This window comes from Sapajus apella, unplaced genomic scaffold (genome assembly GCF_009761245.1).
Source record: "Sapajus apella isolate SASKATOON/1434 unplaced genomic scaffold, GSC_monkey_1.0 scaffold53, whole genome shotgun sequence".
Taxonomy (NCBI): domain Eukaryota; kingdom Metazoa; phylum Chordata; class Mammalia; order Primates; family Cebidae; genus Sapajus; species Sapajus apella.
Window position 1 is genome coordinate 1,423,539 of NW_022436993.1, and position 16,351 is coordinate 1,439,889.

The following is a 16,351-nucleotide window of genomic DNA, read 5'->3' on the forward strand; positions in this document are numbered from 1 at the left end:
GTACAGTTTTAAGGTTTAAGTTTATTAAGAACTTTGAAGCATATTTGAAATGTAAAAGAAAGACAGGTAATAGTATTCATCTTATGTCGAAAATGTGGGGGTTTTTTTCTCCTAGTAAATACAGCAGATGAACTGTGAGTCAAGAAACTGCCATTTGCTGCTCTTCTGAAAGAGCCAACAAGTTTGTGAGCCTCACCTCTCCCACTGTACCATTTCCGGTGCTAAGGCAGTCAGACAGGTTTAACACGGAGATCTCCTAGTCTGAAGTGTCATTTATGGAGATGGTAATTTGAGGAATGTTGAAAGCGTGGTAATAATGTGAGCCAGTTCAAAGATACACTACAGTTCATGTATCAAAGGAAAAATACTTTGTGATGGTTTTTCAGAGATACTGAGGAGTTTGAAAATAGATGGAGGAGCCAGACTTTCCAGCCAACTTCTAGATCATTATGAGTGCACATTTTTTCCATTTAAAAAGACATTTTTTGCTGAAGTCATATTAGTCTTTTGTAGCCTAACACTATTCAGCTGTATATTTATTAAACAAGTCAACCCTTCTAAAACTGCAGTGGGGCAACTACAAAGTGGATCTTGGGCCGGGCGTGGTGGCTCACGCCTGTAATCCCAGCACTTTGGGAGGCTGAGGCAGGAGGATCACGAGGTCAAGAGATCAAGACCATCCTGGCCAATATGGTGAAACTCCATCTCTACTAAAAATACAAAAATTAGCTGGGCATGGTGGTGCACGCCTGTAGTCCCAGCTACTTGGGAGGCTGAGGCAGGAGAATCACTTGAACCTGGGAGGTGGAGGTTGCAGTGAGCCAAGATTGCACCACTGCACTCAGCCTGGGTGACAGAAAAGACCCTGTCTCAAAAAAAAAAAAAAAAAAGAGTAAATTTTGGGAGAACTAGCCCTTGTGCTATAGAACTGAAAGGCTGAATATCAATATTAAGACGTAGACACAAAATTAAGGTTTAGCTAGGAAGCACTGTAAATACATCCAGGTTTCAGATCTAGTAGCCCAACATGCATGTAAAAAGGAGTGCTTTTATAAAGAATTAATGCTTCTTGCAACATACAGGCACACACAGAAGTTATTCATGCATAGTTAGGAAGTCATTTTCTGAGACTTTGGCTGGAAATGTAGCTTTCATGGATGAAACATTTTGGGTAACATCTCCAATATTCCCCTTGAGAAAATGAAGTAACAAAATCCATTAGACACTTAAAGCTAGTAGTTATCTTGAATGTGGCTCCAGGTTTCTTTGTCTTGGCATGTTGTGGTGTTTTGGCACAAAGGACCATCACAAAAGCCATTTTTGTCTTTGAAGATGATAGATTCTGCACACTTAATCCATTAATCTGAGATGATGGGCTTTTGCCCAGAGTTAAAATATTTTGTTCTTACATAATGGTTTTCATATTAAATCATTGAATAACACTAATTTTTCTGGTGACCCCATATAATTCCATTCTCTAGATGTTGAAAATTAAAGTGAGAGAGGAGATTAACTTAAAGTGAGAGAGGAGATGAACTCGTGTGGTCCACATAATGACCCTAGGACTCCGGTACTATTATCCTCATTTAATAGGTGATAAAGATGAAATGCAGGGAAGTCAAGCAGCTGGCCAGCTTGGCACACAAATGCTAAGTGGGAGAGCAGGGGTGCAGTTCACGCTGTCTAGTTCTAGAGTCTGGGCTCTGACCATTACACCACACGGCCTCTAAGGCTCCCTCCAGACCACCCTCGTGGTGAATACAAAGAGCCAAGAATAGAAACAAGAACACTTAACATTTCCAGACCCCCTTTCTGATCCTCCACCCATACTGGCCTCCACATAGACTACATTCAAATCTTCAAAGTGAAATTTCAGGCTAAATGTTTTAACCTTGAGGAAGATGGGGCCTTTGAGATCACAGAGGAGCAATCTTGGAAGATGGGACTCTGCTGAATGACTTAGCATCAAGAATATTTAATGTGCTTAGTGAAAAAGATTGAAAGTGAATTGAAACGTGATCACTGGGTGGTGTTCTGTTTATTCTGAAAAGCTACTTTTAAGTTACAAGTCCCACTTCCTGTACCTCCACTGGGCCAGACTGATGAGGCCAGAAGAGCTGTACATTTTACCAGAAAAAAGAAACAGCAGGAAATGACTGAAGAGCCACGAGCCCGGGCTACAGCTCCCTGCCATAAGGAGCCAAGCAGCACTTTCACAGGTCTATCCAAGGCATTGGTACGCCTGCAGCAAGAAAGATGTCCTATTGTTATTATGAATGGAATTATAACCTAGCCTGAGAGCTTTGAGATTTGAACATAGCCCCATCTTAACCAGGGAGCTCTTTACTATTGGTTCAAAATACAGAGGTGTGGTTTTTAATTTTTGTTTCCTGACAGGAGCTACTTGGGGGGACTATTTATTGACAGAAAGGCAGTTGAAGGCGAGGACCCTGCAGATCTAGGACATCTGGGTATCAGCCATCATGAGGGGCCAGCCCACATAAGGAGTAGCAGAAAGGAAAAGAATCTCTGGCCAGAATATGGAAGTCATGTCTGGAGGAAACACTGGCTTTATTTTTGGAAAACAGTTGGCTGGACGTGGTGGCTCATGCCTATAACCCCAACACTTTGGGAGACCGAGGTGGGCAGATCACCTGAGGTCGGGAGTTTGAGACCAGCCTGGTCAACATGGTGAAACCTCATCTCTAATAAAAACACAAAAATTAGCTTGGTGTGGTGGCACACACCTGTAATCCCAGCTACTTGGGAGGCTAAGGCAGGAGAATCACTTGAACCCGGGAGGCAGAGGTTGAAATGAGCCGAGACTGCACCACTGCACTCCATCCAGCCTGGGTGACAGAGCAAGACTGCTTCAGAAAAAAGAAAATAATTTTTTCTTTCTTTAGTTCTTCAAATTCTGAAATAATTTTGGAAGCCTCTCATTCTTTATGTCCCCAGGATAAATAATTTACCTAGTCTACTGCAAGAAGAAAAAAATATTAGGTCCATCCATGAAGATGGGGTGGGTTTCATTTTATTCATTTATTATTTATTATTAATTTCTCACCATTTAGAAAGCTTCCGAAGCGCTCCTGTCTCTCAACCTACAAAATCCAGGCTTCTAATAACTCTTTTATCTTCAGTAGCCTTGATCTTCACCAGGCTTTAGTCACAGGCTCTTCCTGTCATGCCAAAGTTTTAAAGTAAATCTGACTTTGGTCAGCGGGACTGGTAGAAGCAGTTTGGACATCAACAAATAAGTGTTATGCGTTGTTGGGTGGTTTTTCTTTTCTTCCTTTTTTTTTTTTTTTTGGCAAATATCACTTAGAATGATTTATCTTTACTCATTCAAAAGCTCCAAATGTCCCAAAGAGAGGATAACCACAAAAATTTTCTCTAACAGTGACGCAGCGGCTGCTGCCTAGTTGTTTAGCAGTCATTCCCTCAGGGCTATAGAGGAGAAATTATAGGGATATCACACATCAATTAGAAATCACTCTACTGGTCAGGCACAGTGGCTCATACCTGTAATCCCAGCACTTTGGGAGGCCGAGGTGGGTGGATCACGAGGTCAGGAGTTCAAAACCAGCCTGGCCAAGATGATGAAACCCCATCTCTACTAAAAATACAAAAATGGGAGTGGCATGGGGGTGGGCACCTGTGATCCCAGCTACTCGTGAGGCTGAGGCAGAGAATTGCTTGAACCCAGGAGGTGGAGGTTGCCGTGAGCCAAGATCGCACCACTGTACTCCAGCCTGAGCGACAGAGCAAGACTCCTTCTCAAAAAAAAAAAGAAAGAAGAAAGAAAAAAAGAAAGAGAGAAAGAGAGAGAGAAAGAGAGAGATGGGAAGAAAGAAAAAGAAAGGAGGAAAGAAAGAAAAAAAGAAAGAAAGAAAAGAAATCACTACTGAAAGTATAAAGAAGATCTCAAGACAGCTTACTTGAATTTCCTATTCTGCAATTTGGGCAGATTCCTTGATATTACATGTTAAATCATAAGGCGAAAAAAAATCTTGTTTTGGTCTCTTGGTGGTCTAAAATTCTAGCAAAAAGTACAGAAAAAAAGTTTAATCCATTTTTAATAGGTTCTGTTGCCATAGACTTTCTCTGTATACAATGCATTAAGCCTTGCCATGTTCTTTTCAGGTGGCTTTATTGGCAGAGGTAACTTGGATAGTGCCATGCAGGGGTTAAAAACATGGCCTTCAGGGCCAGGGGACCTGGAGCTGAGTCTCACAGCTTGCAAAGGTGCAAGTTCCTGGCCCCTCTAAGCTACAATGTTATTTGTAAATAAAGGTGGTGGTGCTGTCACACAGGGTCATTGCAGGCATTTAACCAAATAACATCTGTAGAGTTTCTGGCATGGTGCCTGGCATAAGAATGAGCATTTAATAAATGTTAGTGACTATTAGCAGTGGCATTAGATGCTCATAGGAGCGTCAACCCTATTGTGAACTGTGCATGCGAGGGATCTAGGTTGAGTGCTCCTTATGAGAGTCTAACTGATGCCTGATGATCTGAGGTGGAACAGTTTCATCTCAAAACCCCCACTCCCCAGTCTGTGGAAAAATTGTCTTCCATGAAACCAGTCCCTGGTGATTTTAAAGATAGCTCCTTCTTGCAGCATTGGCACTGCTTAATATTCAAGTTTCAGTTGGAGGGAGCTGGATTTTGAATTCTTTCAGGCTCTTTCTGTTTCACAGGCAAAACCCACTGCCATGCTGGGAAAGGCCAAGGGATAAATTATTGTCTTATTTATTAACAAAAGGTAAGGCGAACATGGGAGTTCAGTAGAAAAAGCAGGTTATAACACACGTCCAGAATGACACCATTTTTTAAAAATGTGTATAATACTTGTTTGGAAGGCCATATATCTAAATGTTAATATTAGTTATCCCTGCTTGCCCCTTATTTTCTATTTCATACTTTTTCTTAGATTTTCTGTAGAGAAGCTGTATTACTTTCTTATTAAAGAAAACCAACAAATGCTATATATTATATATATATTTTTTGAGACAGGGTCTCACTCTGTCACGCAGGCCCGAGTGCAGTGGCATGATCTCAGCTCACTGCAGCCTCAACGTCCTAGGCTCAAGTGATCCTCCTCCCACCTCGGCCTTCCAAGTAGCTGGGACTAAGGAACACACCACCATGCCTGGCTAATTTTAAAAAATTTTGATAGACACGAAGTCTCACTATGTTACCCAGGCTGGTCTCAAACTCCTGGACTCAAGCAATCCTCCTGCCTCAGTCTCCCAAAGTACTAGGATTACAGGCATAAGCTGCTGTATCCAGCCAACAAATACTATTTTTAAAAAGAAAGAAATGTGTATTCACAGTAGGACCAACCTGTAGGGGTGTGTGGAAGCCCAGCTTCAGTCTACAGGTATGGAGAAGTAGAGATGGAGACCGTAGCAATGTGAGCAGGGAGCCCTGGGGGTCCTTTGGTAAAGCACGCAACTTCGCAGCAATTGGTATTTCAGAATCTTCAGTGAGGTGTTATACCTGCCCCACTCTCCAGGGTCTTGTTCTTATCCTCAGTTGTTCCAAGTATGTGAATAACTCCAGAAACTGATCTGGTATCCTCAGAGGCTCTCTGTACCTCTGAGATCAGTAACACAGTAGAACCAGGCTCTGCACATCTGCTATCAAAGTAATGGCCCTCAAACTTACCAAGTGTGCAGAGGCACAGTTTTCAAGCATCTGGAGCTCTGACTTGCTCTGGATCATTATCACAGGCCCCAGATTTTTAATTGCTCTACAAGGGCACTAGGCCAGGCCTCCTGGGCGAGGTGAATATAGTCATGTGTTGCTTAACAACAGGGATGTGCTCTAGGAAATGCAAATGCAGCATCAGGCAGTTTCATCATGTGCAAACATCATAGAGTGTACCTACACAAACCTAGACGGCATAGCCTTCTGCACACTGAGGCTGCATGGTGTAGCCTATTGGCCCTAGGCTACAAACCTGTACAGTAGATTACTGTACTGACTGCTGTAGGCAATTAGAACCAATGGTAAGCATTAAAATATATATTGAAACATACCTTCACATAGAAAAGACACAGTAAAATATGGTATAAAGCAGGGATCCTGGCTGGGCGGGGTGTCTCACATCTGTAATCCCAGCACTTTGGGAGGCCGAGGCAGGCAGACTGCCTGAGTTCAGGAGTTCGAGACCAGCCTAGACGACATGGTGAAACCCCCTCTCTGCTAAAAATACAAAAAAAATTAGCTGGGCATGGTGGCATGTGCCTGTAATCCCAGCTACTCCAGAGGCTGAGGCAGGGGAATTGCTCGAGCCAGGGAGGTGGAGGTTGCAGTGAGCCGAGACTGCGCCACTGCACTCCAGCCTGGGTGAGAGAGTGAGACTCTGTCTCAAACAAAAGGGGGTCCCCCACCCCCAGGCCACGGACCAGTAGTGGTCCGTGGCCTGTTAGGAACCAGGCTGCACAGCAGGAGGTGAGCAGCTTCATCTGTATTTACTGCTGCTCCCCACCGCTCGCGTTACCGTCTGAGCTCCGCTTCTTATCAGATCAGCGGTGGCATTAGATTCTCATAGGAGCACGAACCTTATTGTGAACTGTGCATGTGAAGGATCCAGGTTGCGTGCTTCTTATGAGAACCTAACTAATGCCTGATGATCCGAGGTGGAACAGTTTTATCCTGAAACCCCCCTCCCTGGCCTGTGGGAAAATGGTCTTCCACAAAACCAGGCCCTGGTGCCAAAAAGGTTGAGGACCGCTGGTTAAAAACAAAAAAGTATGCACTTGTATAAGCCACTTTCCATGAACAGAGCTTCTCAGACAGGAGGTTGCTTTGAGTGAGTGCGTGAGTGGTGAGTGAATGTGAAGGCCTAGGACATCACTGTGCATCACTGTAGGCTTTATAAACACTGCACACTTAGGCCACCCTAAATTTATTTAAAAATTGTTTTCTTCTATAATAAATTAATCTTCGCTTACTGTTCCTTTTTACTTTATAAGCTTTTTAAAACAATGTTTTGTCTCTTTTGTAATAACACTTAGCTTAAAACACAAACACATTGGACAGCTGTATGAAAATATTTTCCTTATATCCCATTCTGTAAACTTTTTCCTGTTATCAAAATTTTTCATTTTTTTATTTTTACTTTCTAAACATTTCTGTGAAAAACTGAGATACAATCACCCACATTAGCCTAGGCCTGCATCAGTGTCACTGCCTTCCACCTCCGTGTCTTGTCCCACGGGAGGGTCTGCAGGGGCAATAACACGCATGGAGCTGTCATCTCCTATAACAGCAATGCCTTCTGGGATTCCTCCTGAAGGACCTGACTAAGGCTGTTTTACAGTTAACCTTTTTATTTATTGATTGATTGATTTTGAAACATAGTCTTGCTCTGTCGCCCAAGCTGGAGTGCAACAGCACGATCTCAGCTCACTGCAACCTCTGGCTCCTGGGTTCAAGGTATTCTTCTGCCTCCGCCTCCCAAGTAGCTGGGATTATAGGCACCCGCTACCATGCCCAACTAATTTTTTTATATTTTTAGTAAAGACAGGGTTTCACCATGTTGGCCAGGTTGGTTTCAAACTCCTGGCCTCAAATGATTCATCCACCTTGGCCTCCCAAAGTGCTAGGATAACAGGCATGAGCCACCGCACCTAGCTATGCTAACTTTTTAAATATAAGTTGAAGGAGCACACTCTCAAATAACAATAAAAAATATAGTAAATACATAAACTCAGTAACATAGTCATATATATTATTATCAAGTATTATGTGCTGTACATAATTTATGTGCTATACTTATACATTTAGCAGCTCAACAGGTGTTGTTGTGGTTGTGGTTGTGGTTGTTTTTGCGATGGAGTTCTGCTCTGTCTCCAGGCTGGAGTGCAATGGCATGATCTTGGCTCACTGCAACCTCCGGCTCCTCAGTTCCAGCGATTCTCCCACTTCAGCCTTCTGAGTAGCTAGGATTACAGGCGTGCACCACCACGCCCAGCTAATTTTTTGTATTTTTTAATAGAGACAGGGTTTCACCATGTTGGCCAGGCTGGTCTCAAATTCCTAACCTTAAGTGATCTCCCAACCTTGGCCTCGCAAAGTGCTGGGATTATACGCATGAGCCACTGTTCCTGGCCTCAGTAGGTATCTTTACACCAGCATGACCACAAACATGTGAGCAGTGAGTGACATGACCACATTACAACGTCACTAGGTGATAGGAATTTTTCAGCTCCATTATAATCTTATGGGCTGCTGTCGTATGTATGGTCTATTATTGACCAAAATATTGTTAGATGGCGCACAACTGTACCTTCTTTTATTGTTTTAAAATATAAATGGCTTCCTCCTCCCACTCAATCCTTGGCCAAGCTATTTCAGTAATGATTTCTCACTAACTCATTTACTTCCCTTTCCATGAGCTCAAAAGTTTTTTTTTTCTTCTACTCCTTCCATTTTAATTGAGGGAAACATATATTATATAATTTTTAGATTATTTAATTTCAAACCGCAAATTCTCAATCTCAACTCATTTTATTTACGTTTCAGTGGTATATGTGAAACAAAGACATTCTTCCCTTTAGGGCTTATTTATTAATTTTTTTAAAAACTCAGAGAAAAAGATTTGGCCATATGTTTGTCTTTTTATGGCTGCAAATATATCAGGCATATATATCAGAATTAATGTGCTTCTGAGTTGCATTTTTCACAGTTGGCCACAGAGCTTTTTGTTTAGATATCTCAAGTTGCAGTGAAACTGAGTTTTCTGTATAATTTTTTCTCTACTTAACTGTAGAAGAAAACACATGTCTAAACTGAGGATAGCCCCACTTTAAGTTCCAACATGGTTTGGGTTTTGTAGCATCCAAGATTTTCCTAACTACACACCTCTTTTTTTTTCTTTTCTTTTCTTTTTTGGTCTTAAAACACGCTCTTTTGGCTGGTTCAGTAAGCCATCCCTGCCAACCAGTTGCTTTTATGGTAATTGACAGCATAGCTGATTTTTGGAACCTTGGAATCTAAAAAGGCATTTTAGCTCAGACTTTGGAGAGGCTGAGCCAAGCTACTTGCAGAGTAAGAGATACAGCCGAGCCAAATGTGGGGCAGTCAGACCCTGAGTCTGTGCATGCTAATGAACTGCTCGCTAGAGTCTACACACCAGGAGCTAGCTCCAACTTGCTATTTCCCTCTTTCAGCAACATGCACAGTCCTTCCTTCTCCTGTCTGATTGTTTCTGGAGCTACTGGGTGCCACTTCTAGACTGGAGCCAGTGAGACCACCTGTCAGCAGTGGACAGATGTGTCAGGAGCCCCATGACCAACAGTGATGGGTACACAGACCCACTGCCCCTCAAATACTGACCATGAGCTGAAAAGACACAACACACAGCACATTTGAGCCAGAGAAGAGCCGAGAAGTTTTTTACTTCAAAGGGAAAGAGCATAAAAATAAAAAAATAAAATAAAAAAATAAAAACACTTGATACAACCAGTTAGTATAATGAGAAGATCATAAATTTTCTGAGTTTCCCTCAAATGATATCAGTTCTCTGAAAGCTGCAACATTTCTCAGATTTTATCTTAGCACAACAAATAGAAAAAAAAAAATAGAATCTCCCCAGACTCCCAGATCTTTGGAGTCCTTGCTTTCCTACAAAAGCACAAATGTCAAAGGGCTCTGTTTGCTATCTTCCTTTTGCCGGTTTGGCTCTTCTGCCAAACACACTACTCCACAGGAGGTGGCTCTTGGATGCAAAATATCCAAGTGACACTGGACAGCCCACCAGTAACAGCCTCAGGAAAAGCGTGCCCATCTAACATTATTTTTTGAACTAAAAGCACTTTGCACAGCACATGGTGCCTCAAGCCTATAATCCCAGCACTTTGGGAGGCTGAGGCAGGCGGATCACCTGAGGTAGGGAGCTTGAACCAGCCTGATCAACATGGAGAAACCCCATCTCTGCTAAAAATACAAAATTAGCTGGATGTGGTGGCGCATGCCTGTAATCCCAGCTACTCAGAAGGCTGAGGCAGGAGAATTGCTTGAACCCAGGAGGGGGAGGTTGCGGTGAGCCAAGATTGCACCATCGCACTCCAGCCTGGGCAACAAGAGCAGAACTCCGTCTCAAAAAAATAAATAAAATACTTTGGACACAGAGACCATCCCCTCTCCCAAGTGGTGGTAAGCAGCTTTTCCTTGTTGATTTCAATCTTAGAGATTGAGCTTTGTTGTATACAGTTTTGACACTGACGATTGATAGAAAAGCAACATGCCTCTGTCCTCCATTACTTTTTAAGACGATTTTCTTCTGTCATTGGAAAGGAGCCCAATCTATACCTAGTGACATTGAATGTGCCCATCTGCCTGAAAACTAAAATACAGAATTCAGTCTATTGACTCCTGTGTAGTACTTTGTTGAGATTTGTAAAAACTAATTAAGAATACCTGAATGGGGATTTGAGTCTATGTTTTTGCACTTCAAAGGTATTTTCATAGGCACCAAAGTGTCAAACACATACACCCAAAGTGTAAGCAGAATTTTATAATTTGGCAGTTGGCTACAGTAAACGTGTTTCTCAGTGGAACAGTTCAAGGAGTCAGCCCCAGGGAGGGCTGGCCACATCCAGGCACTCATGGGGCTGCAAGACATACGAGTTCACGCCTCATCTTAAACAGAAGCTCTCCGTGGACCTGAGCCATGAATTACATCTTGTCCTTCCACGTGCAGGCTCCATGCATTGATGGCATTGATGCATTGGCAGGTTCTGTAACCCATAACATATTTGATAGCCACAGATTTTCTTCTTGCCTGTGCAGTAACCACTCTGAGGTTGACGGTTCAGGTAGGGAATTGGGTTCTGGTCTCCTTCACCTATGTGAGCTGGCTTCGTCTGGGAGCCAGAGTGTCAGTTACATGGTCTTCTCTAAATTACATTTTGTTATTTCCCTAACATTATTTAAGCCTCATGGAACTTATTCTGCTCTTGCCAAGTCTTTCCATTGGATAAATATCTCCAACAGAATTGTTGCAATTTGTGGGCAAAATGGAGCAAAGGCCTTGCTCATTTTTTTTTTTTTTGCCTCTGTAAAATGTCCAATTTGCTGGCTTTCCTTCTCCCAAACAAAAGTCTTGACTTGTTCTCTGTTCCATGTTCCAGTAGCGCCTTGTCTCTGTCCTTACTGCATGAAGATTTACAGATAGGAGAATAGAACTAATAAAAAATGACTTCGCGGATACCATGGAGACATGCTGTCCACATACAAAGTCAGTAATAGTAAATAAATTGGGAAACAAAGTGCTCAGAATTGTGTGTGACACGTAGTAAACGATCTGTAGGTCAGTGGTATCAGAGTTCTGTAAATTACAAATGATCATTCTTTTCCTGCATTTACATGAGTTACTTTATAATTCCAAACTTATGGAAAGTAGCAGAGGTAGAGCTAAGCATGCAGGCTGACCCTGTAAGAGCCAGAAGCTGGCAGAGCTGCAGAAGGTAACAATCTAACTGCTCACAGATCCAGTGATTTCCCCCAAAGGATCCCTAAAACCTTATAAAATGCTGCCTGAGTAGTCAATGAAAGGAGACCAAAGGAACCAGCATTTGCTGTTCCATTCTGGGCCAGACACACATTATCTCACGTGTTCTTCACAACACTCTTGCCATTTGTTCACTAAATGCTTTCGTTTTGTTTGTTCGCCTTGTTTTTTTAAATTCCTTAGGTGAAGGATTGTGAAAAGAGATCAGGGTGACCCATGACTGTCTCACTGTCTACACCTTAAGGCTTAACTCAGGATACGTCAGCAGGCTTTCCGCATTCTTTTCCTTCAGAGAGGGCATCGACGCTTGGCTGCCTCATGGTCATGTAATTTATTTCCTTATGACCATCTCTTCCCTGGGAAATTTTGCCCTGGTTAGACTATAGGACAATCATGCTGATGTTCTTCTTCTTAAGCCTCTCCTAGTTCTGTGACTCTCTTAGAGCTCAGAGTTGGAAATTGGGTTGTATTTCCTAAATAGCCTTGAGCAGTGCAGAGAAAAAGAAATTGTGAGAAATCCTGGGTTTTTGGGGGGCGGGTAAAAGGAAGGGAGAGGACGAAGGGCAGGAAAAGGCAGTTTTGCAAAGGCTGTAGAACTAGCAGAGGGCCTTGCATTTTCCACGTTTCTGTGTGCTGCACAGTGCCACGTGCAGTAGCTCCCCAGTAATGTTGATTATTGTTATGGATGGTGATGATGATGAGTGGCTTACCCATGATCTGGCTTTGGGGTCTCAACCCCACTCCTTTGCTCAGATGCCACACAAGTAGCCTCTCTACCAGCCCTTACATTCTTGCCCTTCAGTAGGTAAATTTTTGTGTTACTCATACCGGATTATTTTAGCCTAAGGATCTCAAGAACCCATTTTTGTGGGTTCTTTATATTTCTGTGGTGTTGGGAGGCATTCATGTTCTGAGTGAGCAGCAAATCTAAACCAAAGATGTGAGTGCAGAAGCAAAGGTTAGCATCCTGACTTTCATTTCCTGCTGCAGCAGGAGGAGGTGTTCATTTGGAAACTGAGGACTGGTGCCTGCTTCTTCTAATAAATATCACAGGAAATCCTGTACTGCTATCACCACTGGGTCTGTTACTTATTTGCTAAAGAGCAGAGGGAGCTATTTGCCCATCCTTTGTCTGAAATGAAAGTTTGATAACCATAAAATCACAGAATCATTGAACCAGAGGCACCCCCAAGATTTTCTAGAACCCCCCTTTATTTTTATTTTCTTAGAGACAAGGTCTTGCTCTGTTGCCCAGACTGGAGTGCAGTGGCACAAACACAGCTCACTGCAGCTTCAACCCCCTGGGCTCAAGCGATCCTCCCGCCTCAGCCTCCCAAGTAACTGGGAATACAAGTGAATGCCCACCGTACCAAGGTATTTTTTTTTTTTTTTTTTTTAGTAGAGACGAGGTTGCTATGTTGCCCAGGCTGGTCTCGAACTCAGGGCTCAAGCAATTCCCCCGCCGTGGCCTCCCAAAGTGCTGGGTTTATAGACATGAGCCACTGTGCCCAGCCAAAACTCCCTGATTTTATAGAGAACTGACGTTGTGGGAGGTCATAATCTGCCCCCAAGTTACACTGCAGGTGAGTAGAAGGGCAAGGCCAGAACCTGGCCCCAGGTACGGTCAGTACTCTTTTCCTCATGCTGCTTGTCCCCGATCCAAAAGGCCCAATTTCTCAGAGTAAATAACTTCAAATTTCTGTATGTCTATGAGAGATACCTTTTATTCTTTACTACCCACTGACGTCTTATTTCTGCTTCTTTGCACAAGTGTTTTTGCATCTTAACATAAACTGCTTTACCTTTATTAAAAGCTAACTAATTTTCAACCATAGTTCCTGATGGACTTTTACTTCTGGTCATTAGTGATAAAACTCCTGAGATGAGAAAGGAGAGGAAAAAAAGAAAAATAATTGAATTTTTGCTTTTCTTTACAGACACTCTGGAAAACGGATCCAATAAGGGTGACAGGTGAGCACTGACCGTTCCTGCTTTTCAGCGATGGCATTTTCTGTGCAAACTACAGTGAGTCTGATCGTTTACTTTCTGTTCTGCTTAACTCTAGCGCAGCTAACAGAAAGGGACCAAGCAAAGACGACACGTATTGGAAGGAGATCAACGCAGCCATGGCCTTAACAAATCTTGCACAGGGAAAGGACAAACTGCAGGGAACTACCAGCTGCATCATCCAGAAGTCGTCCCATATAGCAGAAATAAAGACTGTCAAAGTGCCACTGGTGCAGCCGTTTTAAGAGCTTGTTGCTTTTCAGATCCAATGGATGTTCTTTTCAGTGTTTTCATAAATCCTCATCCTAAGAGCCGAAGCAGGGATGAAAATGACTCTCTCCCAAACCTCTTCTTGTTTTTAATTATCCCAAATATATCATTTAGTTGCTTCTATAAAAGACACATAAATTATAAAAAACTCATAATAATCAAAAATATTAACTTATTTTATGTTACTCAAACTATGCATAAAACGTCTGCATTACCATTACAGTAAGTGCCTTGCTTCCCGAAAATAAGCTCCAACGTGGGCATAGTTGAACAGCTATGCCTCAAAATGCCAATGCATAGCTTATTAGCCTGTGTGCATCACTCCAGATGGACATAACCATTCCAGGACTGAAACCAGAATCGCTGAAAGCCCTTGAAATATATCCAATAATTCCCATGTTAAAACTTGGATATCTGTTCAGCTCAAATGAAATCTTCCTTTAAAAAAAAAAAAAAGTCACATTATTGAAAATTGCTCAATGTGCTTTTCAGAGTGACAGTGAGAATTTTATGCATGTATCTTGCCTGCATATCTGATATGTTATAAACTTCCAAAATTCAAGGTGCAGCGATCCACCTAATGTTGTACATTTAAGAAGTGATTCCTTCAAGCTAATTTAAAATTTCAATGAGTACATTGTGATCAGGAAAACTTCTATTCAAGCACTGTTGGAAAGCACCGCAATGCCCTTTAGAATTAATCTGGATTTTTTTGTCTCAAGTTTTGCTGAAGTTAACAAAAAAACTTTATTATATAAATAACTCAAAATTTTTCCTGTGTAAAACTAAGACTGTAGTTTAAAAATATAATCCTGTTTGCATTAGAGTTCACTGTTCTTTTGTGTTGGAAACTGTGTTCATATGGAATGACTAAAAATCTTTTATTTGGTTCATTTCAAATTACAATTGCTGATGGATAATTTATATTGCAACGAGAACAAGACAATGAAAGAAACGTATCTCTGTGCGGCTATACATATACATACATAAAATTGATTTTTAAATTTAAAACATATGGAAAAAAAACATTGAACAGTTTGAATTTTGCCAAGTAGGACATTAAAGTAAAAATGAAGTGAAATCATGCATTAAAAGAAAACATTTTGTTTCTAAATTATACTACCATTGAGTGAGAATAATCAATATCAAGAAAGAAGACTATCTTTCTCAATCAAACAATAATATTCTCATCAGCTTGGGAAGACTTGAAACTTGAATAAACAGTGGAAATGCCAAATATAACAGAGGGTATGTGTTACGGAGAAAGAAAAAGGGTTTGACTCTTTTATGATGGGATTTTTTTTCTGCGTATGTACTCAATTTTTTTTTTTAACTGGAAGGCGTTTTTGTCAGTGTGAATGAGGGTCAATAGTGCAGCCATGTGGTCACATTTTTCTTTATTTTGCAAAATGCTTTTAAAACCAAAGGCTGCTCTAGTTGATAGACAGTATCAGTCTTGATATAAATTGTAGGACACTTTTTCATGTAACATAGCATTTGGGGATTGGGTTTATTTAGCGTAATGAAGATAATTTGATATAAAAATATTTTGTGTATATATATATTTTTACTTTGTTTTCTAAATTGCAGTAACAGTAAGTGCAAAGCAAAATATATAAGTTATGACTGTATGATCAGATGAAGTATACGTTCTTTTGGTTTGCATCCTTAAATAGTTAGAGATCTCTGATAAAAACTTTGGAATCTTTACAAAACCATTTTGCCAAAATGTGAGCATGTCAATGAAAACTAAAGACAAATACTTCATTCTTTTTCATACTATTATAAGTTATTCTGGTATTAAATATGTTAATAAAACTGTTTTTGTTTTGACATATTTCAGTTAGATGAATGAATGCTGGTTGTATTTTATTTGAATGAGTCATGATTCATGTTTGCCATCTTTTTTAAAAAATCAGCAAATTTCTTCTATGTTATAAATTATAGATGACAAGGCAATATAGGACAACTATTCACATGATTTTTTTAATACCAAAGGTTGGAAGATTTTATAATTAACATGTCAAGAAGACTTTATAATAAGCACATTCTTGGCAATATCTCCAATTGCAATGACTTTTTAACTTATTTTTTCTTTTGCTGCTTTAACATTTTCTGGATATTAAAATCCCACCCCCTCCAATCCTTTAAAAGAATTTTGAACAATGCTGAGCCGGCAGCTGAGAATCTAACTCATAATTTATGTTGTAGAGAAATAGAATTACCTCTATTCTTTGTTTTGCCATATGTAATCATTTTAATAAAATTAATAACTGCCAGGAGTTCTTGACAGATTTAAAATAAAAGTTAATTTCTAGACCTCAATGATCATATGGATTTTGTTTTCCTTTGAGAGCTGACCAGGTGGATGAAACAGTAGAACAGATGGGCCCGTTATATGCAGCCATTCTCCTTAGACTGTTAAGGGATAGGATATGGGAGTGCTGCATTAGTATTAGGTTTGAATTTCATCACCTTAGGCCACCAATCCACTTTTTAAAGACCCAGGAAAAGGGAGTGTGATGCTGACTATTAAAATACGTAACT

At 41.0% G+C, this 16,351-nt stretch overlaps 1 protein-coding gene across 4 annotated transcripts in view; it reads left to right on the top strand.

The window, feature by feature from the left end:
- The window catches only part of MKX (mohawk homeobox), a 69,812-nt gene extending 53,683 nt beyond the window's left edge, over window positions 1-16,129 (top strand). For 3 of the 4 annotated variants that reach the window (XM_032243791.1, XM_032243792.1, XM_032243790.1), the window contains 2 exons: window positions 13,465-13,498; window positions 13,593-16,129. In XM_032243791.1, the coding sequence (XP_032099682.1) occupies window positions 13,465-13,498; window positions 13,593-13,779 (221 nt within the window). In that variant the 3' untranslated portion in view covers window positions 13,780-16,129. The remainder of the gene's footprint in view (window positions 1-13,464; window positions 13,499-13,592) is intronic. The other variant, XM_032243793.1, reaches the window with a different exon arrangement.
- Window positions 16,130-16,351: the final 222 nt, after the last annotated feature.